The sequence below is a fragment of the Phocoena phocoena genome, chromosome 20 (assembly GCF_963924675.1).
Source record: "Phocoena phocoena chromosome 20, mPhoPho1.1, whole genome shotgun sequence".
Classification (NCBI taxonomy): Eukaryota; Metazoa; Chordata; class Mammalia; order Artiodactyla; family Phocoenidae; genus Phocoena; species Phocoena phocoena.
The window spans coordinates 532,471-559,297 of NC_089238.1; the positions used below are offsets into that span (position 1 = coordinate 532,471).

Below are 26,827 nucleotides of genomic sequence, written 5' to 3' on the forward strand. Positions count from 1 at the left end.
GCACTAATGAGTACAATGACTTGAGCATACATACCTTCTGTGTTACCCAAGCACTCTCAGTTCTGTGATGAGATTCTCCAATGGATTTCAAGTCACCTCCTGAGAAACTACTGGGTCCTCAACGGTGACTCTCTGGGGAACCCAAGAATGATAGGAGGTGTGGCCATCACACACTTTTCTAGAAATACTTCCCGGAAGCCAGGTAGCACTTAACTCCTTAGGTCCTTGTCCTCCTTCTTCCTGATATCCTCAAAGGAGGTAAATGGTCCACAGGATTCTATTTTTGTTCTGGACTTTTAAAATTTGTTCTTAAGTAATTATCACAGGAACATTTAAATTTTTAAAAAAATTTTTTTTACATTTAAATATTTTTAAATGGGACAAATCAAATCGACGATTTATCCATTCCACTTTTATTCTCGCCCATGTACAAACGTATTTTAATATGACAGCACAATCACGCACTTCATGCATTTTTCACTTCACGTCATAATTATGTCTTACAGAATCTGCATAAAACAGATTAGAAACTACACAAATGTCCCCAAATGGTAAAATATCTAAGTAAAAAAGAACATTGATGTTACATTTCCATCAACCGTTTCAATCTCTGTACAAATAATGTAATCATCTGAGGAAATAATTTCCCCACCTCAGTGCTTATATTATTCATTTTCGTGTTCTTGTTCCTTCTCAGATTTAGGCCTCAGTGCTATTAAGAACACTGCCTGGTAGATCAGCTTTTGTAGGACTGTGTCATAAGAGCAGAGATTGACCATATGTCATTACACTAGAAACAGTTGTTTAACAGTTTTCTTCAAGAATGAGTTCTCTGATGTCCAGCAAGGGGAGAGCACCATCTGAAAGCCTTTCTGCACTGATTACATTCATAAGGTCTCCTTCACTATGAATTCTTTGGTGTTCCATAAGTCAGATGGCCTGCTGAAGGCTTTTTCACAGTACATCCAAGTTTTTTGTTTTTTTAAAAAATTTACTTATTATTTCTTTTTGGCTGTGTTGGGTCTTCGTTGCTGTGCACGGGCTTTTTCTCTAGTTGCGGCGAGTGGGAGCTACTCTTCGTTGGGGTGTGCAGGCTTCTCATTGCGGTGGCTTCTCTTGTTGTGGAGCACAGGCTCCAGGCACGCGGGCTTCAGTAGCTGCGGCTCATGGGCTCTAGAGCACAGGCTCAGTAGTTGTGGCGCACGGGCTTAGTTGCTCCGTGGCATGTGGGATCTTCCCAGACCAGGGCTCGAACCTGTGTCCCCTGCGTTGGCAGGCAGATTCTTAACCACTGTGACACCAGGGAAGCTCCTATTTTTTTTAATTTTTAAATATTTATTTACTCGGCTGTGTTGGGTCTTAGTTGCAGCACACCAGATCTTTGTTGCCGGGAGCAGGCTTCTCTCTAGTTGTGGCGCTCAAGCTCTAGAGAGCGCAGGCTCAGTAGTTGCAGTGTGCAGGCTTAGCTGCCCCAAGGCATGTGGGATCTTAATTCCCCAACCAGGAACTGAATCTGTGTCCCCTGCATTGGAAGGCGGATTCTTAACCACTGCACCACCAGGGAAGTCCCTCATGTGGTTTGTCACCCTTATGAATTTTCTGATTCACAATAAGATAAAAGCTCCGTCTGAAGATTTCCCACATTGATTACATTTATATGGATTCTCTCCAATATGGATTCTTTGATGTCCAATATGGTGACAATTCCGGTGGAAAGACTTTTCACACTTACGGCATTCATGAGATTCCTCTCCAGTGTGAGTTCTCTGAAGAGTAACAAAGTGAGAACTCCAACTGAAGCATTTCCCGCACTGATTACATTCATAAGGCTTCTTTCTTTTCGATGTGAGTTCTTTGATGTGAAATAATGCCAGACCTCTGAAGGAAACACTTCCTATATTAACTACATTCATAAGGCTTCTCTCCATTATTCTTTTTTAAAAATTTTTATTTATTTATTTTTGGCTGCATTGTGTCTTTGTTGCTGCATGCAGGCTCTCTCTAGTTGCAGTGAGCAGGGGCTACTCTTCATTGCAGTGTGCGGGCTTCTCATTGAGGTGGCTTCTCTTCTTGCAGAGCACGGGCTCTAGGTGCATGGGCTTCAGTATTTCTGGCACTCAGGCTCAGTAGTTGTGGCTCGCGGGCTCTATAGAGAGCAGGCTCGGTAGTTGTGGTGCACGGGCTTAGTTGCTCTGCAGCATGTGGGATCTTCCCGGACCAGGACTTGAACCCATGTCCCCTGCATTGGCAGGCGGATTCTTAACCACTGCGCCACTAGGTAAGTCCCTGCATTATTCTTTCTTTGATGCACATTAAAATCAAGGATGTGACTGAAAAACTTCCCACATCGAATACAACAGAACAGTTTTTCTTCAGTGTGAGTTTTCTGATGCCTAATTAGTTAAGACCTCCTGCTGAAAGCTCTCCCACGTTCACATTCATGGAATCTCTCCCTAGTACAAATTATGTAATATCAACAAGTTGGGAGCACCAGGTGAAAGATTTCCCACATTGATTACATTATACAGTTTTTGTTAGGTATGAGTTCTTTAATGTGCAACCAGCTGAGAACTCCACATAATAGATTTACCACAGTGGGCTTCCCTGGTGGCGCAGTGGATAAGAATCCGCTGGTTGGCTTTCATTAAATTCCAGCTCCAAAGGAACCATAATGGTGGCTGTTTCTATGTTCTGTGATCTAGGAATCTGAGGCAGCGGAAAGCCACATCTTACTTTGTGAATGGGACCCTTCTCTACCTTCTCCAGCTTTCAGCTGACTCATTGTAATTCTCCCAGTTACTATCCTCATCCATTTCCACAAGTTCAGCTGCCTCTGCCCCAGAGGATACATGTGCACCCTTTTCCATCAGACAAAAGTCTAAGTCCCAGGCTCACCAAAAAGTCTGAGCAGCCTACTCTTCCAGACTGTTGGAATTTCCTACGCAATCTCCATGTTTCTGTGAGAACAGAGAACCATTCCACACAATCCCAAGCCCCTAGTTCCTTGCGGTTTGCCAACCCTAGGCACAGTGCCTGCCCCCTCTCCCTTTCCCAGATCCAGTGCTTCCTGGAGGGATAGACCATCCCTTTGGGTACAGTATCCATTGGTGGAAACTTTCAAATCATGTACACCCCCTGCTATTACTGCAGAAGCAAATTACCGCAAACCCAGTGGCTTGAACAATACAGATTTATTATTTTACCCTCTGGAGATCAGAAGTCTATCACTGGGCTAAAATCAAGGTGTTGCCAGTACTGCATTTCTTCTGAAGGCGCTAGGGAATTATTCCATTTCCCTGCCTTTTCCAGCTTCTAGAGGCCCCTCACATTCCTTTGTTTACGGTCCTGCGTCACTCAAATCTCTGCTTCTGTCACCATATCTTCTTTTCTTACTCAGATCCTCCTGTCTCCCTCCTGTAACAACCCTTGTGATGATACTGGGTCCGCTGGGATGATCCAGGATTATCTCCCTGTTTCAAAATCCTAGTGTAATCACATCTGCAAAGTCGCTTTGGCCACGTGAGGTACCATATTCACAGGTTCCAGGGATTAGCAGTGAACATCTTTGGGGGCCATCATTCTGCCACTCACAACCCTCCACCCAGGATATTCAGACACATCCTGAGCCCTGATCACAAATTTATGACTGTAATGCTGGGTGGTACAAGTGTGAATTACGTGCGGTTGGGGAAAGATTAGGAACCACCAGTTTATTTATTTATTTGGCTGCGCCAGGTCTTAGTTGCAGCACGCAGGGTCTTCGTCGTGGCATGGGGGGATCTTTTAGTTGTGGCATGCGAACTCTTAGTTGCAGCATGCATGTGGGATCTCGTTCCCTGACCAGGGATCGAACCCAGGCCCCCTGCGTTGGGAGTGTGGAGTCTTACCCACTGGACCACCAGGGAAGTCGCGTGTATATTCAAATCCCGCATCACTTCATCCTACGCTAAGGAAAGCGGAAGCTCTTCCACTCCCCTCAGAGATGAGTTTCTCTGACCTTCTGAAGAAGTCAGCTTATGATATTAAGTTATCCATATAGCCTTATATCTTTCCTAACTCAGCATTTATTACCTTCGGGTTTCTTTTCGTGAGGGTGGTGAGTACAGAGGCTCCTGCCGTGGGACGAGGGCATTGCTGGCCCTCCTGGTGACACCATCCACCATTCCCTCGGTCGATCATCCTCCCGCTCCTCATATAATCCTGACAGATGTCCATTCATCTGAAGGAGGTTCGTGCAACCACCTGCCCTGCCACCCGCTGATCATGCTCCCAGAGCACTCACTCCCTTCACCTGCCTCGGCCCCACTCCCCTTATCTACCCCAGCACAACCTCCCAGGTCTACCCAGGGCCCACCCCTTTTGCTTTAACATTGCTTCTTTTAATCAAGTCATTAGTGAGAAAACGTTTAATCAAAGAGGTGGGAAAAAACACACAGAGATCCTACCACAGAAATATATAGTTTATTTATCTAGGTTCTCTTTCAATCCTTGTCCATATGCATAAATACTTTACCACAAATATAATATCAGTGCACAGACTTTTTGGTACCTGGCTTTTTAAACAGATTATAAGCATTTTCAGGTTTCACTAATATCGCTTTTAATAGCCAACGAACAAACAAATTAAAATGGCAAATCAACTGAGCGAAAAATTAAATGTTTTTCCAACTGATGTATTCATTAGCGATGCTCCCCACTGCTTTTTTACTGACTTACGTACAGGGCGGTCTCCCCGGTCATCCTTTGGTCTTGAGAACTTCATCACTCAAGGCTTTCCACATTCAGTCCGGAATCTCAACCAGGCTCGCTCGTGTGACACTGCAGGATCAGGCTGCAAAGGCGATGTCTCTTCACCTGGCTTGAGGGCTACGAGGTAGGCTGTTTCTTCTTGCATTTCACCCCGCTGTGCGTTTTCTGATGCCCTATCAGGTGCGAGCTCTGGGTGAAGGCCTTTCCGCACTTGTTACAGGTGTAGGGGCGCTCACCGGTGTGAGTCCTCTGATGCCTGATGAGATGGGAGCTCTGGCGGAAGGCTTTGCCACAGTCCTGACATGGGTAGGGCTTGGCCCCGGTGTGAGTCCGCAGGTGTTGGGAGATGGCCGAGCGGTCGTTGAAAGTCCTTCCACACTCGTGACACTCAAAGGGTCTCTCCCCAGTGTGAACCCTCTGATGCTGCGTGAGGGAGGAGCTCTGCACGAACGCCTTCCCGCAGTCCGGACACACGTAGGGCTTCTCTCCCGTGTGGATCTTTTTATGCACGGAGAAGTACCTGGGGTTCCGGAAGGTTTTCCCGCATTCGCTGCATCGGCACACCTGGCTCCCTTTGTGAATTCGCGTAAACGTGATCTGCTGAGTGCTCCGGGGTAAGGTTCTCCCACAGCTCCCGCTCTCCTGGTCCTTTCCCCTGCTGCAGCTCTTCTGATGAAGTTTTACACAGGGGTTGTGTGTCATCTTCTTGACCGTGGGGTCACGCTTGCGCAAGCGTTTTCTAGGAATGGTCTTCTGAAGGGAGATGTGGCTTGTGTCGGGACCTGTGCTTGCCTGGGGTTTGGGGCTTTCACCGGGTGGCTTCTGAGGGAGGGTTTTTTCCTGAGTGAGCACTACTGGTTTCAACGCTGTGTCCAAGACCTCCGGGGCCCCAGCCTGCAAGGTGTCTCCTGAGGTAGAGGGCTGGGTGTCATCCCTCGAGAATTCCTCCACTTTCAGGTGGCAGGCTGGCTCTTCCTCGGGTGTGTTGGGGTTTGGAGTTAACTGTTTGCTTTCCAGAGTAGTCTCCCACCCTGAAAGAAACACAAAGGTACAGATACTGTAAACAGAAAGTGCTAAAACGGGTCGACAGTATGACATAATTAAATTTCCAGAAGCTGTGTTTTCCAAGTACAGTCACGCACCCTGGGGAGGGAGACTGAAAGCAGTGAAGCAGCAAAGAGCGGCACACCGAGCTTGGGCAAGGGCTGCGAGCGTCTCCCAGCTCTCAGAGTCCCTGTTCTCATTCACCCTCAGGGTGGACAGCAAATCGCTCCTTCACTGGACCTGAGGCTGCCTCTGTTCTTACGAGCCCCACCCCTCCCGAAGTACAGTGTCAGCTAGAGGCCCTGGACGGTGCAGGGGACTCGAGGGCATGTCCAGGGCCCAGAGAGGGTGTAAGCCCTGAATCAGAGCCCCCATGGCATCCCAGTCCCGGAAGCGTGGAGGGCCTTACCCACAGAGACCAGGTGTCCAAAGGTCTCCAGCATCACGTCGTGGTACTCGGTCCTCTGTGTCAGGTCCAGCAGCCCCCACTCCTCCCTGCTGAAGTCCACAGCCACGTCCAGGAAGGTCACCGGTTCCTGCAATGTCACACACCTTGTATTTCAGCAGGAGGGTCAGGGAGTCCTTGCTGGGGACAGAAGAGAGGCTGGCGGGGACATTCTGACAGAGCTCACTGTGCTGGGATGCCCCAGCTTTGGAGGTTTGCTTGGAAACACTGACTGGGGCCTGTAAAAAGTCCAATGGGTCTGCTCTCACAAAACCAGAGTCTGGGGCCCAGGCTGGAGGAAGAGCCCTACTTCACAAGGAACTACAGAGTGCCACAAACAAACCGCCTCTACCCTTTCCCCATGACTTCCCACCGGAGACCACCCCTCGGGCCAGCCTTGCACCTCCCTGGGCATACTCCATTCTGGAACAGCCCCTCCCCATGGGGACAGGGGTTGCCTGGGGGTGGGGTGGCTGCCTGGGTCGCACCGTGATGAGTCCTTTCCGAGGAGCTGACCAGCACTCCGGGAGGAAGAGGCTTCCCACCGCCCTCTGTCTGGATCTGGGAGGCATTTTGCCCAAAAGGGGCAGAGCCTGCTTGAGAAGGAAGAGGCTGGAGCCCCGGAATACAGTTGTGCCCGGAGCCTGCGCCAGCCCACTCATTACACGAGAGCTGGTAAATTCACTCCTATGCTCGAGCCAGATGTGAGCCCCGGCCAAGATCACGTAGACACCATCACTGGCTGCTCTCTAAGCCTCAGCAGTCAGCAAGACAGGGCCAGTCCTATTTCGTCTACACCCCAGCTGTGATGATTTTGAAGCAAATCCCAGGTTTTGTTTCAGTTATAAACACCCAGCTCTGCGTTTCTGAAGGATGAAGCCTCTTTTGTTCTAACTGGGATCCAGCCTTGATCTGGACGCCTGGGCCGGAGGCTGCGAACGCTTGGCCCCTCCCACTCTTCCCTCCAGATTTCCCGACTCCTGGTCACGGTGCCCTGTCGTGGTCTCCAATGACGCCACAGTCGCCGGAGGGCAGGCCTGCCCTTTACACTCAGCACTCTGAAAGGCCTGCCTGTGGGAGGCCTGCAGGGGGATGCTGGGACCAGAGAAGGAAAGGGTGACACTCCCCACTCACTCCCCACTCACCTCAGGCAGTGCCTTCACCAGCCTGGTGGCCATGTCCTCCTCCTGCTGAGCTGTGGTCTGGAGAGAGCTGGTGGGGCTCTGGGTGGGCAGTGCTGGGAAGAGACGAAAGCGCAGGGTGAGGTGGGGCAAGGACAGCCCACGTCTATCTCCGGGACCCATAACTTATCGTGCCCCTCATTCTTCTCTCAAAGCCTGTGTCCAAATCCCCATGTGTATGACCACAGGGCACCACTGTCCCCACTGCGGGTCCCACCCACTCCCCCTCCAAGGACTGTTCCGGACCCAGTCCCTCCACTGAAGTAGCTGCCTCACCTCCACACTCACCTCAGCAGCTGGCCTCACACCTTCTCCTCAGAGACAAAGACCCCATTTCCGGCCTCCACGCCCTCCACCCCTTCCTCCTTCCTTCCTGCTACACCACGGAGTGGGGAACTTCCCCTGGCCCCAGGACCAGACTCATTCCCCCAAACCCATCTTGATGCAAATTTTACCAAGTTTCTTCCACCTCAGAAAACAGCTCTGCCTGGCTTTATGGCCCCTCTTGACCATGGCTCTTTGATGTCTGACTTTCTTTATGTGTCCCCACATGGTCCTTGGGCTTGTATAATGATGACGCCACCCCGCTATCAAGGGGGACACACGATGTGACCCAGGCTGGCCCAGCAGGCCGTCGCTTCCTCCTGGCCAAAATGATTGGATCAGGGATGAACACGGACCCCCCAGCCAGCCAATCAGAGCCAAAGGGGCATCTGTTGGAACATTTAGGAAAGAGAAATTCCATCCTGGGAGCCCCTACATGGAAACAGTGCCTTTGAGTGAAGCCATCAGAGGCCAACAGAAGTATGATATAGCAGAGAGGACGAGTCCTGAAGATGAGTGGAGCTGCTGGGTCTAGCCATGCCTGAAGCTGGTTCACCCTTGGACTTTTTCAATATATTGTCCTTCTCCCTTGGGCCACTCTGTGTAAGGCTTGTGGCAGTCATGCCCAAGAGGTTCAATGGACATGCTGACCACAAACGCAGGACTCATAGGGTTCCCTAGAAGGCCTCTTTGTCGTCCCCTGTAACACTAATTGGTTTCATTCACCCCCAAGGTGTGAAACGGACTCACTGTCTTTCATCTCAATGAGCTCAGCAACTGCCTCCCTGGCACCTATATTAGTTTCCTGGTGCTGCTGTAACAAGCTGCCATGCCAGTGGCTCAAAATAACACAAATTTGCTGTCTTACAGTTACGGAGATCAGAAGCCTGACACAGCCTCAAAGGGCTAAAATCAAAGTGTTCACAGGGCTGCATTCCTTCCGGAGGCTTCAGGGAGAACACACTCCTTGCTCCTTCCAGTTTTTAGAGGCTACGTAAAATACATAGCTCGTGACACTTTCCTTGTATCACCCCTGCCTCAGTTTTCACACCTCCTATTCTGACTCTGACCCTCCTGCCTGCCTCTCATAAGGACCCTCCTGACATTGGGCCCATCCAAGTAATCCAGGATAATCCGTCCACCTCAAGATCCTTAACTTACTCACACGTGTGAAATGCCTTTTGCCACGTGAGGTTCAAGGGGTTCCAATGTGGATAACTTTGGGGCCCTCACCCTGCAGACAACAGCACCCCAGACTCGGTGCCTGTGGAAGAGACCACTCCCACTGCCGCCTGCCCCTCTCCTTCCCCGCACCTGCTTCTCCAGGAAGCCCTCTTCTCTGAATCCCACCATCCAGCCTCAGATTCCCCCCTCCTCCTCAAGCACCAAAATCAATCAGTCAATCACGCATTCACTCAAGAAACATCTTCCAGGTACCCATCACAGACAGAGAAAGCAGGGTCTGCGCTCCACGGAACTCAGCTTGAAGGACATCAAGCCTCATGGAGGCTGGCTCCCAAATACGTCCCGAACCTGTGCCGTCCCCCTGGCCCACCACCACCGTTACCCTCTCTACCCCACACCATCAAACACACGTTCATTTGTCAGACTCCCGTCTTTCTTGCTAGATTGGAGGCTTGTTGAGCTCGTAAGTCCATGAGTCCTGTCTATCTCAGTCACCATTTTATCCACAGCCGCCACTGAGTGTATGATGTTAGAAGGCACACCAGGGGACTTCCCTGGTGGCGCAGTGGTTTAAGACTCCGCGCTCCCAATGCAGGGGGCCCGGGTTCGATCCCTGGTCAGGGAACTAGATCCCACATGCATGCCACGGCTAAAAGTTCGCATGTTGTCACTAAGGAGCCCGCCTGCCACAACTAAGGAGCCCGCGAGCCGCAATTAAGGAGACAACCTGCCGCAACTAAGCCCCAGTGTAACCAAATAGTAAAATAAATAAATATTAAAAAAAAAAAAAGAGAGAGAAGGCGTACCAGAAATACAACACCTGTGTGACTGATATTGATATAGCAGGGATCCCAGAGGGATGAAAATGAAGCACATTATCTGCTGGCTTCCATCAGAAATGTGTGGAGGGCTCATTAAAGAACGCAGTGCCAGGCCTCACCCAAGGGTTTCAGCAGCTCTGATGTGGGGCCTGAGACCTTCCAATTCCACAAAAGGGTCCAGAGAGGAAGCCATTCTCAGAGCCTTGGCCCAGGGGTAGTGACAGGTACGTCAGCAAGCAAGTATCTAAAGCTCTGATTCATGAACTGGGGTTGGGGGAGGGGGGGAAGCAGATGCCCTTGGTGTAGATGGAGTGGGCACCAGCCTTCCCCTACCCCTCCCAGGAAGCCTGGGGTTCCTTCGCCCCCACCCTCCAAGATGCCTTCACAGGAACTGTCGTCTCCCCACTCTTCCACTGCACTCACCTTCCTCCTCAGAGATCCAGGTCACATCCTCCACCAGGACTACTGCCTCCTGGCAGTCCACTGGGTGCTGCGACTCCACCCACATCCGGAGCTTCCCGGGCAGCGCGCCCAGGAACTGCTCCAGCACCAGCAGCTCCAACATCTGCTCCCTGGAGTGAACCTCGGGCCGCAGCCACTGGCGGCACAGCTCACGCAGCCGGGCCAGGGCTTCTCGGGGCCCTGCCACCTCCTCAAAGCGGAACCCCCGGAACCTCTGGCGAGCGGTCTCAGGGTCAGTTGGATGCTTATCCAGATGTTGAGTGGGCTCCCTGAGGATGTCTGGGCTCAGGCCCTCATCTTCAGCATAGAGGGCGCGGATCTGGGCATTCCGGGGAAGAGCCACCTCCTCGTTCAGTGTGAGGATTTCAACAACCTCGATCTTCATCAGGGGATTCCCAGCAGGAAAAGGGTGGAACTGAGGGTCCAACTGAGCCTCAGGACACTCTGTACGTCAAAAGCAGAGCAAGACAGATGGCCAAAAAATGCATGAAAAGGTGAGCAACATCGTTAACCATCAGGAAAATGCAAGTCAAAACAACTGTGAAACACAACTTCATACTCTCTAGGATGGCTATTATCAAAGATGGGTGGTAACAACTGTTAGTGAGGATGTGGAAAGACTGGAACCCTTGTGCGCTGTCAGTAGGAATACAGACTGCTACACTACTTTGCAAAACAGTCTGGCGGCTCCTCAAAAAGTTAAACACAGAGTTGTATCGTGATCCAGGAGTTTCAATCAAAGAGAATTGAAACCATGTGTCAACACAAAAACTTGTACAAGAATGTTCACAGCAGCATTATTCGTAATTGCCAAAAAGGGAAAACAACTCAAATGTCCATCAAGTGATAAATGGACAAACAAAATATGGTCTAGCTATACAGCATGGATGAACCTTGACTACATTATGCTAAGTGAAAGAAGCCAGACACAAAAGGCCCCACACTGTATAATTCCATTTATATGAAACGCCCAATATAGGCAAATATATAGAGACAGAAAGCAGATGAGTGGTTTCCAGATAGGGGAACCGAAGGGCTTTGGGGTGATGGCTAATGGATACAGCGTTTCTTCTTTGGGATGCAGAAACTGTTTTGAAGTTAGATCATACTGATGGTTGCACAGCCTTGTGAACATAGTAAAAACCACTGAATTGTATACTTTCAAAGGGTGAACTTTATGGTATATAAATTATATCTCAACATAGAAGGGAAAAAAAAGACCAAGAGATAACAAGAATTGTTATGCTGTATATGCCTGCAGCCATGAGGGGAATAGAACCTGATCCCACCTCCATGGGGGCCAAGAACAAGGATGTCTGGGAAAGGCAGGGACGCTGGGTCTTGTCATAGAGTCCACAGAGCATTTGCTGAACAGAACTCCAGGATGGTCCTGAAATGCTAAGGGAAGCTCTCTATAACTCCAAGAAGAAATGCTAATTCTAAATGACTTAGAGGTTTAAAAAAAAATTAATTAAAAAAAAGTAAATAACACAGACTATGATTTATTTTTGGTTAGATTTCTGTTTTATAGAGTTTTCTTTTTGACCCCAAGCCAATAATCTCCAATCAGAACCTTCTCCTTTTTTCCACTATGAATCTTCCCACTCCCAGCCTGCTTTAGTCTCTACCAAACATAAGGGACGGTGGCTGACCACCTTGGGCTCTGAGTAAGTAGCCTCTGCATGTCCTCCTCTGAGTGGTCTTTATTTCCACAACACTCACTTCCTAGCAATGTGGTAAATGATGAAATAAAACTGGAAGACACAGGTAGTGTTAAAATACAGGTCAAGAAAATTGTGAAAGATTCCCATGTAAGCATTAACAAAATTAATATACTGGTTTTAGGGGGATTATGACACCATAGAAATGTTCCTGTCATATGAAGTAAAAAGCAGAACAGGAAATTACTATTGAATGAGTCCCCCTAAAACCGATTCCCCTGCCGAGTTTATGATTAACCTCTGTTATCCAAAACTTTATCCCCTTTCTTGTCCCTGCTGACCTCAATCCTGTGCTAACTGAACATCAATCAACCAGTCAGATGACCAATACTGCTGTGATTGATAACATCATTAAAGTACAAATTCAAGTTATCTCTTCACGGTAATATGAGCTAACAGATCCTGGAACCATGGACCACCTAGCCAGAGAATCCTAAACCAGAGACATGATGACTTCTGAAACCACGATTAGGTAACGTCACAAAACGATGATTAACCCTAGGCTCTCAGTTCTTCCTTTAAAACACTCCTAACTCAAAGACCAAGTTGGAGTGGATCTGAGACTTGTCTCCACGCAATAAACTCTTAGTTTGCTGCAAACTCCTGCTGTCAGAATTTGGCTTTCTATCCCTGGAGCACAGGAGCAACTTTGCTCACACTACTGTGGGAATAATTACAATTGCGTTAGAAAAAAAAAAAAAAAAAGACTCAGGAAGCGATTAGGAGCAGCGGCTCCCTGCATACGCTGCCTCTGTGCTTTTCCTTGCCGTCTGCGGCCTTCCAAGCACCTGCCACATCGGCCACCGGGCGCACTTCTCAGACAGCGTGGGCTGCTGGGGAGCCGGCTTTAGCAGAGTCCGCGGAGCGCGCCCGGCCCCTCCTCCAAAGGGTGAAGCGGTGAAAAAGCCCATGCCCCACCCACCCCGACCCTGAAGCCTCACTCGCTCCTCTCAGAGCTCCAGGAGCGCGGGGCCGCGACTTCCGGCCTGGACGGAAGTGCGTCAGGCACCCTCCTCACTACAATTCCCAGGAGCCTCCACGCCGCGGACTTCCGGCCCCGCCATGTTGAGGGTTTGGGTTAGCCTGAGGCCCTTGGCAGGATGGCGGCCGCTCGGCTAGTGGTGGGGCTTTCGCCTCTGGCCGCCACTCGCGTTCTCGCCCGGCCTCCCCGGCGACGGTGGACGCGTCCTGGGGCGACGCCGACGCAGCCTCCACACACACCTATCCGAGCTGCAGGTCTTCCCCGTTGGGTGACGCGGGGTGAGGGGAGCGCGGCCGCTTTCCCCGAGAGCAACGACCACCCGGATTCCCCACCCACTTTCCTCCCCCGCCCCCACACTCTTCCCCTGTCTCCTTACGGCTTTGTCTTCCGTTCTCGGAAATTCCTGACTACACACTTCGGGTCGGCGGCGGCCTCCACGGACCTCACGGGCGTCGCCCGTTGCTGGCGCGCTATCCGAGTGAGTCAGCTCGGGGTCAGGAGTCGCCCAGTGCCGGGTGGGGCCGCCCCGCCACCCCAGACTGGCCTTGGGCGCTCCAGGGTTGAAAAACAGGTCCTGGGCCATACTGTGGCTTATCGGCCGCTGCCAGTCACTTCTTTCCTACGTTTAAAGTGACTTTTTCCTTGATAAAAATCATGGCAGGCATTTGATCTCTCACTTCTAACCTCTTCCCCCCACTTCCTCCCAAATAAGGTTTTGAGTTAGTTTCATCGGGAGGCTTGCCCGCCCAATTCATATCTGCGTTATCTTGAGCATTTAGTTCCCTTCCTGTTCCTTAGGATTTCTGGAGGGTTATCCCCACCACCACCCGTCATTCTTGATTTGAAAGCTTAGTTCACTTTTCTTTCACTCACAGCTCTTAAGGCTTGGTTGGAATTTCTCTCTGAGGATAACTTGGGAGATAGGAGTTTATACCAGAATCTCAGCAACACTGGCCTGAGAAGCAGCCCCCACAAGGGGTGGGCGTGGGGCTCCCTAGCGGCTCCGTGCTGGGCCACAGGCACCATTTTGAGCAATAATCATGCATGACACTTAAGAACAAACTTAATTTTCCGTATTGCTTCATAGCTTTTTAAATTCTGAAATTTCCGTTTTGTACTCCTTGGTTAATCAGAGGAATTTTTATTTAATGCTTTCTCCTTTAAAAAAACCACGTTGGGTCCTTTTTATTCCACTTCATCCCCTCCATCCCCACCCCTTCTCCTTTAATCTTGATCATGTATTTACTTCCTCTTATCCTCGGGGGCACCAGGGTGTTTTAGAATCTTGCATTGAATGCTCACTGAAAATGTTTACAGTTTTAAACTGTAGAGCCTGTCTGGGTTTGGATGTCAGGAACTCTGCCGATGTTTTTGGCGCTGAGATTCCAGTGTATCCGCCCTCCCCCTGCTGCAGCAGCCCTTCAGGCGGACACTGGTTCTGCAGTTGTCATAAAGCAGCTACAGGGTGCTCTGCAGTATGTGAGATGGCCACAAGCCTCTAAACCCATGGGTAAATGTCATCCTAGGCACCTCAGTCCTCTAACCGTCTCATCTCTTGGACCACTCACCAAAACCTCTAAGGTAATCCTCACGGCTGTCCGTTCCAGAAAAGTATTCGCCCCACTTGACAGCTGTGTTTACCAGCTAACAAGGCTGAAACTGGATCCCCACCTCACTGAGGCAGGGCTGACTGACTCACCCACTTTCCCACCTACCTGCCTGGGGCTGCATAAAATTATCCCTATCAGCTGCAGCTCCAAGTACTTGCTTTCAACCCACCAGCTGAATAACCCTGGGGGGAATTTGGGCAATTTAGTCCCCTCCCCTGCAACTCCCCTATCTAGCTAGGGGGCTATTACATAAATTCACTGAGCCTTTGGGCAAGGGGCTTAATTCTTCTGGGCCTCAGTTTCCCCTAAGTCCTAAGTGATTAGGGACCCAAAGCCAGTACTGCATGAACAATAGTAAAGGCTGATGGGAGCTGCTGTTTTCTTCTTCTAATTACCGTTTTCTACTCTCATGTTCTCTCTGCTGCTCCTTTCCAGGTAAGCTGTCTCCTTCATAGTGCCCACTTTCCTAGGGAATGCGGACTGATTAACCAGGTACACTAGGGCTACCAGTCCACAAATATAATAGTGACTAATTACAATGATCTTTTACCAGCTTGTTGGGGGGCGGGGGCAGGGTCAGCTCCCCTCATCCCTGTTGCATACTCCCCTGTCCCTCTTCCTCCTTGTCCAGGATGCCCCCAGCTCTCACCCTTTCTCCTTTCCCCATCACGCTCTTCAGCTCTGCTGGGCACCCTGCTATATTGCCTTCTAAACGTGTCTCCCCCCACTGCACCACTACGGCTGCTAACTGGGTCTCGTGCATTGGAAACCCCTAGGCCAGATCCAGAGGGAGGATCTGCCAAAGCCACTTATGACGATCTTTACATCAAAGTCTTTGAATCAGTAACAGTAGCTACCATTTCATGAAAGCCCCCCAGGACCTGGGCTTTTACACCACCACAGCCCCACTAAGCAATAGCGTCCAACCTTTACACAAAAGAAATCCAAGCTGGGAGAGGATAGGAACCTGCCCAAGGCCACACACTGGGGAAGGGAGCAGCTGGGATCCAAACCCTCTTCTTTTATGCCCTTTACACCAAAGAGGGCTTCACATAGCAACTACCTTACTTTTCCTCAAACGTGCCCAAATGTGTCTTATCCAGAAGTCATTGCACTTGCCTGTCTGATAGTCTCTCCTAGCATCTCCACCTTGATCTCCTTCCCCATCCAGCTCTCAGCTCTGATGTCATCATCTCAGAGCTATCTTCCTGCCCAGTTCTAAACTAGTATTGCCCACCCATGCTTCCCCACTCCCTGATAGATACCCTATTGTTTCATTTTTCTTCATAGCACTGATTGCCACCTTAAAGTATCTGACTCACTGATTTCTCTCTCCACCTTCTCTAGAATAGCACTGCCCAGTGGAACTTTCTTTGGTGAAGGAAATGTTCTAGATCTGCACTGTCCAACACAGTAGCCATTAGCTGCAGGTGACCAGTGAACATTTGAAAGATGGCCAGTGCGACTAAGGAACTGACTGGTAAGTTCATTTTAGTCGGTTTACATTTAATTAGCCACATGTGCTAGTGGCTACTCCAGAATGAATGTAAGCCCAGTGAGACAGGGGCCTTTCCACCCTGTTCATCGTGGTGACCCACCCCTATAACAGCACTTGGCATTTTGGCAGGTGCTCAAGCAGTATTTGTTGACACAACACAGCTACTAAGTGCCTTGGTGAACGGTTCACCAAGACATTTGGGCCTTTTAGCCGTATGTCTGGATTTACCCATATTTCAAATTTCTGGAAATCTCACTGGCACTGTGAGTGTCCCATCTGAAGTTACCATGGGAGGATGGCTGTTGCTACAAAGTTCCCATCTTTTACTTAGGAGCCTAAGCAGGCCATGGGGTAAGAGGACACTTGGTTTGCACCCCACCTGCTTCTTCCCAGACCAGCCAGGTCAGGGACTTGCATTCATGCTCCCACAGCAGCACTTCTGTGGAGGACTTACAGGACTTAAGAAAGGGACTTCACACACTTCTAGCCTTTGTAAGCTCTCAAAAGAAGTCAATGCTTTTACAGTACTTAAGTCTTCCATGGCATTCTAACATAACTTTCTCCAAATAGAGCCTGCTCGTTAACAATTTATTCTTAGGTTCCATTTCAAAAAAGTATCACTCACAAGATCTGTCCTCTATCTGTGTTAAATTGGTTACTCCTGGTATAAGCCAGAGCTGTTCGCTTCTGTGTTTTGCAGTCTGTTGCAACTGCTCAACTCTTACAACTATTTCAGAGGATTAGCTTTTTTAAAAAAGGTGTTAATTGTTACAAGCTACAAATATTTCCTCCTCTTCAATAGTTTTCTCATTTTGTGCTTTGGTGAGAACGATGCTATGTATACATTGCAGAAGAACCTGTTAACATAGCACCCTGTGTTGTCATTGAGTAGCTCATGTTCCATGGAAACTGTCTTTTAACAGGAAGCTGGAAAATATTCACTGCCTAGGTCAATATAGAAACACAACTAACTGGCCACTTTGTTCTAAGAAAAAGTTGGTTTTTACATTTCTCCTAGGACCAATTTTGCCAACTTTACACTTTTCCAGAAATCTTTCCATCTTCTTGTTGGTTCATTCCTGTACTCAACAAATAATTACTGAGCCCCTACGTTGTGGCAGGAACTGGTGACATAGCAGGAAGAAGACAGTCGTTTCCATTTTATAAGCATAGTTACCGGCAGCACCTCTAAAAATGGAAAGTCACCCTCCCACCCAGTTTCCTTCTTGGGAGATAGTTACATTCTATTAGTTTCTATATTCTCCCAATGATAACCAATTGACACATTCATACTTGGTGTGTGTATAGTTTTCAGGAAAAAAACCCATGTACATCTATATATCTTTACATATGTGAAGATATGTATGTTAAAAGATACATATTTTAAGAAATACATATTTCTTGGAGATTGTTTCATATCAGTACATAGAGCTGGCTTATTCTTTATAACAGTTGGGTAAAGTACTATAATGAGAACTACATGTATTGCTGAGTATCTGAATAGAGTTTCTTTTCCCTGTATAGGTTTTTAGTTTGCCTTTTATTTATTCTGTCTATCCAGAAAACGGGCTTTTTTTCTTCTTCATTTCTGACTCATTTATTCCTGCTTTTATCTTATTTTCCCTCAGGACTTTTGGAAGTATTTTTTCGCCAAAAAAGGTTTGAGTCAAATGCTTAGTTCATTTACTTTCCTTCTTATTCAATTAACAGTTAAAGCACTTCAGGCTTTGAAATTACTCCAGGGACTGTATCTGGACACCAGAGAGAGTGGTCCCCAGATAAAAGGATTAAGATTATGTGGTCCTAGAGAACACATAGATGGATGGTAACAGAGAACATAAAGTATTCTTGAATAAAGACTGCACAGTATGTGACCACACCCTGATAGGCTGGATTCATGCCAAAACATGTTTGATGGTCACTCAAGATTCTAGACTTTTGCACCGTCCCCAAGGATGTGACCCTCTCAAAGTTCTTTGTAGCAGTATCTTAAGATTTCCCTTTATCATCCCTTACCTACTCTCTTGTCTCAGAGCCTGGCCTAGTCTTCAGAGTCTCCTCTTTGAAGATTCCCTCTTGTCTCTTGAAAATTTTCCAACCATTTATTCTCTCAACAGTTTCCTGAGCTAGAAAGTCAGTCGTTGTCCTAGCAACTGGGGACTTACAAGGGAAACTGAAACAAGGATGCGTGCTGTCACCCATGCTACTTAACATCTGTTCTAGATGTTCAGTTCAGATAGATAATAGAACCCAAACTGGAAAAACAGAATGTTTTACTATATATTTGTACAGCTGACCCTTCATGTCTGACTATACTACGCCACTTTATTTTCTTTCTAAATATGGAATGCTTCATGAATTGTATGTCATCCTTATGCAGGGGCCATGCTAATCTTATCTGTATCGTTCCAATTTTAGTATATGTGCTGCCAAAGCGAGCATTGTACTACACCATTTTATATAAGGGACTTGAGCATCTACGGATTTTGGTATCCATAGGAGTCTGAAACAGTCCCCCATGGATACCAAGGGATGGCTATCCTTACGTGATCAAAGTTTTGCAGAGTTCGCCTTCCTTATGACCTATCTGATATAAAAACAATGAGACATTTCATTTATATTATTAAGTGTGGTTCTTTTCAGTGTAAGTTTTTCTGTTGTTCTGTCAAATAAGGTAAGAGCTAAGATTAATGATTTGCCTGTGCATATTGCATTGAGAGTCTACTCTCATATGAGTCCTCTGATCTGAACACAATGAGGACTCCTACTGAAGGGCTTCTTGCCAGTGGGTTCTGTGACTCCTGAAACCTTCCTAACACTAATTATTTTCTCAGACACTCTCCAGTATGACTTCTGTGATGCTGAAAAAGAGAGCTATTCATGAAACCTTTCCATAGCAATCATGTTCCCATGATTTCAGAGTTCTCAGATGTAATTATTTGGTATAAGAATTTTTCCAAATTGAACAGAACTGGAACTTTTTGTCCAGTATGAATTCTCTCAAATCAGACTATATCAGGCCAGAAGCCTTTCGTGCTATGATTATATTCCTGAGATTTCTTCCATGTTTGAGTTCTCATGTTGAAAACTCATGATGAAAAGGATTTCCTCCATTCGGGGTCTCCTGTGTGAGCTTTCTCTTAAAGGCTGAGCTGAGAATAGGCTTTCTCACACTAGTCTTGTTCTTGAAAGAATTATCCTTTGTATAAAACAATTGATTTCCTACATTCCCCACATGTTGGTTTTATATAGCCCATGTGAGTCCTCTCAGGCCAAACAAAAGATGAAATCTGGAGAAGAATTTCCTTCTCTTCCTCCCAACAAAAAAATCTTCTTGTACAAGCTATTTTTTTCTGTTGATGTTTGTACTAATTTGAGAGTTGCCACGTTCATATTTGCAGGGCTCTTCTCCTGCTTAAATTCTTAACCAGTCAAAAAAAGTTAAATATCCTTCAGGCTTTCCTACAATCATGACCTTCAAAATAGTGTCTTTATTGCTTTCCTAATGTTTAAATCTAGATTATGTCTCAAGCTTTCCACCCAAACCACACATATAGTAATACTTTCTTGAAGAACACTGAGTGAGAAGGCGGAAGATTTGAGTGCCATCAAGTATTTCTCCACATTCCTTATCTTCATAGCATCTCTTCAAATTAGTGCCTTCTTGAAGATGAATACCTGTCTTCAGCATTTATCCAGTCTCCCTTCTACTTCAACCAATGCCTATGCTGCCATTTTTACTGTCATGGAGAGCTGAAGACACATGCAAAATGAGCTGCATCACAGAGGCCTAGCTTTCATTCAGTTCCAGTTCTCTGCACTGAGGAGGGGCACAGCTACATTAGTGCTGGGAAAAAGAGACCACTGCAGGAGATGAGAAGTTCTCTTAATAGTAAAGCAGGCCATTCCAAACACCTATGATTCCCATGTTTTTATGTACTGCCTCAAGAGGAGGTCCAGGCAGATACATTCAGCTGGCTTCACAAACCTCTACCTGGGTGTTTCTAAGTCCCCTCTCATTCATACTTCATTAACAGAACCAGTCAAGACATGGGAGAGTTCTAAAAACATTTGGATCTAGATGAAAGCTATTAGGTAGTTCTTTGTACTAGTCAACTAACTGTTTGCCTAAAATTATTTCAACATAAAAACCAAAGAAAACCTCTATTTCCACCCTTCAAAAGTCTCTGCCTTTATCAGACTTAACCATGTCAATGACTAATGCCAAAAATTCCAGGGTTGTAATATCGCTGTTATTGTATTTTTAAAATGAAATACTGATACGTTAAAAAAAACATGTATAGTAAATACATATGTTACAAAGAATAGTCACAGGAAATCCCTTGAAGCTTTCACCTATGAGCAGTTCTTGGCAGTTTCCTTTCCTTTGCTCTCTTGGGTCAATTACTCAACTAGCCCCACTGAATCCACCTACGAATGGGGAGGAGCCAGCTTCTCCCCAACCCTGCTGCTACGCTCTCAGGCCAGGTATTGCCACCTCTTCCCTAGATGCTACCACAGCCTGCTGCCTGCTTCCGTCTGTGCCCTTCCATCTTCACAGAGTGAGCTGTGAAGAGCACACCACACACGTACTCAATGAAAATCAAACCCCCTCCACAGTGGAAGCGCTGTGTGCTCTGCCAAACCTAACTTGCACGTCAGTACACCTCGGTTACCTCCTCCCAGCCCAGTGGGTGACTTTCCATTCCCAGAATGTGCCATGCCTGCTCCATTCTCACAGTAACCCCAAGTAGTGTTTGTATCTGGAAGCTCTTCCCCACCACTCTTACGTCTGCTGACTTTCTTTTCTTCAGGAATCGGCTTAAATCTCACCCCTGCATTGTCACCTGAGCAACTCTTCTAGAGTAATTCCCCATTGCTCCCTACTTTACACCATGTTCTTTTTCTTCTCAGTACTTACCACTGTTTGTGTTTACACAGTTATATCTATGTAGTTTGTTTGTAGAAGGCTGTCATCTATTAGACTAAGGAGTCTACAATGGCTGGGATTATGTTAGGTCTTTGGCTTACTACCTAAGTGTACAGTTTTTTGTTTTTTGTTTGTTTTTATATTGCATAGGACACAAGAGGCCTTCCACAAATATTTGTGAAGTAAAGGGGAAGCAGTGGAGGAAAAAAAATCACGTAATGGACTCTTTGTGACACAGCAGAAACGTGTTAAGCACCTATCACCTCAGGCCTAGCCTGCAATTGTCCTGGTAAGCCTCCCTGCACAAGGTCTCTCGTTCTGGAGCACCACCCCTAAATCTCCTGTCACCTGTCAAGCCAGCTCCCCTGAGATGTGCAGAACCATAGGCGCCCAATGCCCCCCCGACAGCAGCTAGATTTAGGAAACGACTAGACCATCCAGAATTGCATGGCTGGGAGGTTTGCCCACATGGGACTTAAGTTCCAGAGAGGATGAGACACAGACCTAAGCCAGAGCCACAAAGATGGGAAGACACCTTAGGAAGCTGGATCAACCGGGGGGAACAGAAACCATGTTGGGTGAATACAAAGTGCTTGTGTTGCTGGGGACCTTCCAGGTAAGGTTTGGTTTAGTGACCTGTGCTCATGGTTAAAAGGGAGGTTTTTACTGTAGAGAATGAAAGGAATGACGTGAATATGGAAAAGAAAAAATATTAATGTTGAGCCATCAGGCTAACAAAGGAGTCCAGGAAAGGGGGACAAAGAGTCAGTGAAGACTCTAGTCTATGTTGTGGCAAACAGAAGGTCATCACCAAAGATGGGGCCAGGTGCAGGCTTCACAGCTGAAGACTGCCAGGTTGCTCCGAAGCCACTTTCATGAGAGCAGAGAACAAAGGCGGGGAGAACACCCAAAGTTCTCCTTATAAAGCCAGTACACTCTGATACAGAAGCGTTCAAAAATAACAAACAAAAAGAAGAAAACCACCTACATCCCCAACCTAATTTATGAATATTGATGCAAAAACCGTAAAAAAATAAGTTAACAGACACCAGCAACACATTACAACAAGGGCACTTCTATGATTATGTCACTGTTAATTGTTCAAATGAGAAAATCCCCACGGTCGCTTTGGAGGGGGGAAATTGGGGCTATTACTAATTTTCATTTATTAGAAAGGGTGAGGTGACTATTTCTTTATCCAGATAAAAACTGATTTGAATCACAGAATCCAGCAGCATGCTTGTCAAAACCTAGAGACTTGCCCTTTTAAGTCTTAGACCGGATACTCAAATCAGCACACTCTCAGCCCAGTGTTTTGGAAGTACCAGATATGATGAATGCAATTACATGATCGTGCAAATGAAGTAAAATAATACAACTGCCTCCTCCTTTATACTTGCCAGTAAGATGACTTTGTACTGAGAAAATCAGTGAGACTCTAACAAAACTGTTACAAATAATAAGAGAATTTAGCAGCATGACAGGTTCATCTGCAACAACTAAGGAAGACTGCAAGGGATGATTAACCTGAGATTAACAGCAACTACAGTGAACTCCCAGCAGCACTTGGAAGGCCTGACTAGCACAGTGAGGTAAGCACATCCCTCTGTACACCTGTGCCAAAACTCAACTGAGACCAGTTCTGCATCAAGGAATGTCTGAATCCAGTCAAATGTAAGACACGTTCTAACAAGATTTTCTCAATGAATCCTGACAAGCTGGTGGTGAGTGTTCATTTGGTTGAAAACAGATGTGTTGTTTTTTTTAAATAATGAGAGGAACTACCATTTATCCAAGTTTGTTGTAAAGTTGCAATATGGTATTTACTCAGACACTGACAGAGACCATGGGAGCCTAAGGGGCCAAGAAGGCCTGCACATGGTGATGACTATGGGAATTAAGTCTGATAAAGATGGCGTTTCCAATAATGAGAAGAACCAAGTCAGAAAACGGTGTTGAAAAAACTTGTGCCCCACATCATATACACAAGGAAACCCAGTTATAGGAAACAGCTACCCCCCCCAACAAAAATACCAGAATTGACAGAAGTATTTGTACAACCTGCCTATGTATGTATGACATGAAACCTAGAATAGGAGTAAAGACAGATTTGAAAGAGAAAATATCTGAAATCATAAAACTTCTTTATGGAGACTAAATAAAGGTAAAAGATAAATGTTGGGGCTTCCCTGGTGGCGCAGTGGTTGAGAATCTGCCTGCTAGTGCAGGGGACACGGGTTCGAGGCCTGGTCCGGGAAGATCCCACATGCCGCGGGGCAACTAGGCCCGTGCGCCACGGCTACTGAGCCTGCGTGTCTGGAGCCTGTGCTCCACAAGAAGAGAGGCTGCGATAGTGAGAGGCCCGCACACTGCGATGAAGAGTGGCCCCCGCTTGCCACAACTAGAGAAAGCCCTCGCACATAAATGAAGACCCAACACAGCCATAAATAAATAAATAAAAAGGCCAAGCATTTGAAGCCCTTTAAAAAAAAAAAATGTTGGACTGGTATTTGCAGTATTAACATCCATAACATATCGTATATAGAGTCCTCCTGACCACACACACACAAAAGACAAACCAAATAGGAAAAGGGAAAATACATAAACTAACAAAAGCAAAAATACAAATGATCTGTAAACTTATGAAAATACGTGCAACTTCATGAGGGAAATATGAACTAAACATATCTTTTCCCATCAGATCTGAAAATCTTAAAAGAGGACTATAAATTGCTGGTATCTTATGAAAAGGAAAAGCTCTCATGTTCTTGAGCAGCTATATGTATTTTAAAAGATCTTAGCAGTTTGTTGCTACCAGATTTTTTCACTTACATCTTGGTTGATTCTAAGTTCCATTTCTAGAAATCCTTACCTACAAAAAACCAACTTGAGTGCAAAAAAAAGTATGCAAGGAAGTTTTTTGCAACAACTTGAATGTCCATCAAGAGTGAAAAAATCAGGGCATCCCTGGTGGTGCAGTGGTTAAGAGTCCGCCTGCCGATGCAGGGGACACGGGTTCGTGCCCCAGTCCGGGAAGATCCCACATGCTGTGGAGCGGCTGGGCCCGTAAGCCATGGCCACTGAGCCTGCGCGTCCGGAGCCTGTGCTCCGCAACGGGAGAGGCCACAACAGTAAGAGGCCCGCGTACCGCAAAAAACAAAGTAAAAAAATCAAATGTGGACTACACTTGCATTTGTTAAAATGAATGATGGAGACCTGTCTGCACTGAGTATGGAAACACCTCCCAAAACAAACATATATCCATAAATGTAAACGTATCTAAAAAATCTAGCCAGAGACACACACCAGTTACTGGAGATGACAGGATGGAAGGGTAGTTAGACAATGAGTGAAGCAGGGTGAGGGAGCCCCTGTTGCCAGCGTGGCACCGGCAACAGGTTCATGTTCATGTTCAACCAAGCAGTACACCCTGATTCTGAAGCCAGGGGAAAATACAGGGCTTGATTCAGCATGTCTGCAGCTACACATCACAACGCCCCACTGGGGGTTTTCCCCATCCACCTCCTTTTCTAATACACTAGTTCCTCACTAACCAGGACTCCCGTGCCAGGACTCCCATGTGCCTGGTTCTCACCTGAAAAGGTGTCTCGAGGAATTCCTCTCTCCACCGACCAGAGCTCTTCCTCCTCCTCTAACTGAGATACCACATCTGGCTTGGAAAGCTGATGTTCTGCCCAAGGGAAAAGAGACAGTGCTTGGGGCGGGGGTCTGTGTTTGGGAGAAAATACTTTCCTGCTGTAGCAATTCTGTCCCTGTGTTCTCCCCTGCTAGGGCATGACTTCTGGTCTAGGGCAGTGTTAATAACCCTACCCATCCCACTTGCCAGCTGCTTGCTTTTCTGGACTCCTTTGCCAGTAAAGGAGGCACTGGGACCTGGTTTTGGCCAGCAAGACACAAAGGGAAGTTTGTCAGCTGGGGGCCTAAGGCATTTTTTTTTTTCTTTGTAAGTATGACAGCTGTAGAAAGAGAACTAGCCAGGGTTGCCGTCTCTCCTTTCTGCCTTGAACGTGGACATGATGCTTGGCATCACGGCTATGCATATACTGACATAAGAATGGAAAACTTCACACTAACCATGGAGAGATGGAAAGGATCAGGGTCTCTGATGATACTCCTGAGCTGTCAGACACAGACACCACGTCCTGAAATTCTTGTTACAAACACAGTAAACATCCACTGTGGCAGCTGGAAACATTCCTGATAGACCCACCTCCCTGGTATTTAACGCCTCTAACGGATGGACTAGGTAAAGCTTCAGAAGTTACATGTGAAATTGCCCTTTTCCAATGGGTACAAAGTAAAACCCTCTCCCTCAGGCTCCAGGGCCTTGACACTTGAACTCGGATCCCTGCAGGCTGAGCCGAAGCAGACACACACTTCAGAGGCACCACATTCGTGCTGCAAAGCGCAGATCTTTATTGACACAGAGGCCATCCTTACCCACTGAGACAAGGTTCCTGTAGTTCTCCAGCAACACCTCCCTGTACAGGGACTTCTGTTCGAGGTCCAGCATTCCCCACTCATCCGGGGTAAAACCCAGGGTCACATCTTCAAAGGTCACTGGTTCCTAAAACCCACAGGTGCGTGTTCAGCCAGGGCCTGTTGTCACCCATGCTGACAGGAAGGGGAGGCTGACTGAGCACATGTAGGCACAATCAACACGGTGACCTGAGCATTCCAGGTGTGTCTCACCATGAGTTCCTGCATTTGTCTGAAACGGCAAACCCAAGCTTGACCCTATCAGGTCACAGCAAGGAAGACAACCCATGAGGCTGGAGAAGGTTTTTCATTCTCTGAAAACCTCTCCATTTTTTATTGACCTGGGGATTCCAACATTTGTATCAGTGTGTATACCTCCTGCTAGGAGATTGTGTGAGCTGAATGATCAAACCCCAGCCTTCAGCCCCCACCCACTTCCCATACTGCTTCTACTTCCTTCACCTGTCAAAGATTCATCCTCAGCTCTCTTCTCTCAGGGACTAAGCTCTAATGCCAAAGTACTGTTTAAATACAAGCCTGATCCCTGCTTAGACCTGACAATGCATACCCCCACCCACCCCCAGTTTAAACGGTAAATTAGTATCCCCCATACTTGGACCTCTATTCTAACCACTCCCTTGGAAAGTAACTTGTTATCCCTCCACTCACTAGGGTCTCTTCTTCCCATCCACTCCCCCTCCCCTTCCCCTTCCCGAGATGCTACGGGGCCCGGGGGCGTCTCAGGGAAGGTGGTGTCCCACCATCAGCCCGCCACCCCCGCTCCCAAATCCAGGGGTAGACTCAGAAACTCATAAAGAAGCCTCTACTCACACGGAACCAGGCCGTCGGAAGCCCGGTGGCCATACCTTCCTCTTCCTCAACGTGTCTCGTGGGAGTGGGCAGAGTCCTGAGAAGGTCGAATTTGGGAGGTGGGAGGGGCATGAGTGCTACGCCAAGGCCCCCCGCCCCCCTCGGCCCAACCAACAGGAAATGACAAGTCCATTCCCCACCTCGGAAGACGCCCTAAAGGAATGTCTCCACCTGCTCTTGAACACGCAAAGGGGCGGTTTCCCACCTTCCTCACCGAGAGGGAATCGCCCACCGCCCCCGTCTGCCCGCAAGCGCCGGGAGGGGGCGGCCCCGCCCCGCGTCCTCTGGGCCCCGAGTCCCCGACTCCCACTGCCCCTAAAGGCCACACGGCGGAAGGACGGCAGGCGAGGCTGGCTCTGGGCTGCCACGATTGGTATGGTAGGGGCCGCGGCTCGGCGCTCCCCGCGGAGCGGCCCTAGAACTGAGCCCCCGACGGGCGCAAGTTTCCCGCCGCACTCACCCCGCGCGCGGCGCACAATGGCGCCCGTCGGCCCGCGGCGAAGTG

The 26,827-nt window shown here is 47.7% G+C and overlaps 1 protein-coding gene and 1 non-coding gene across 2 annotated transcripts; both read right to left on the reverse strand.

Moving 5' to 3' along the window:
- Positions 1–4,866: 4,866 nt before the first annotated feature.
- ZNF274 (zinc finger protein 274) lies at positions 4,867–26,827 on the reverse strand. The gene is made up of 8 exons (XM_065898892.1): positions 26,783–26,827; positions 26,284–26,359; positions 25,414–25,540; positions 24,548–24,643; positions 10,173–10,655; positions 7,384–7,475; positions 6,203–6,329; positions 4,867–5,780 (listed from the first exon to the last, which is right to left on the reverse strand). Exons 2-8 carry the CDS (start codon positions 26,314–26,316, stop codon positions 4,867–4,869), a joined length of 1,872 nt encoding a protein of 623 aa, XP_065754964.1. The 5' UTR covers positions 26,317–26,359; positions 26,783–26,827.
- On the reverse strand, positions 18,359–18,464 carry LOC136141600 (U6 spliceosomal RNA). The gene has a single exon (XR_010657772.1). It is a non-coding gene; the product is annotated as a U6 spliceosomal RNA (small nuclear RNA).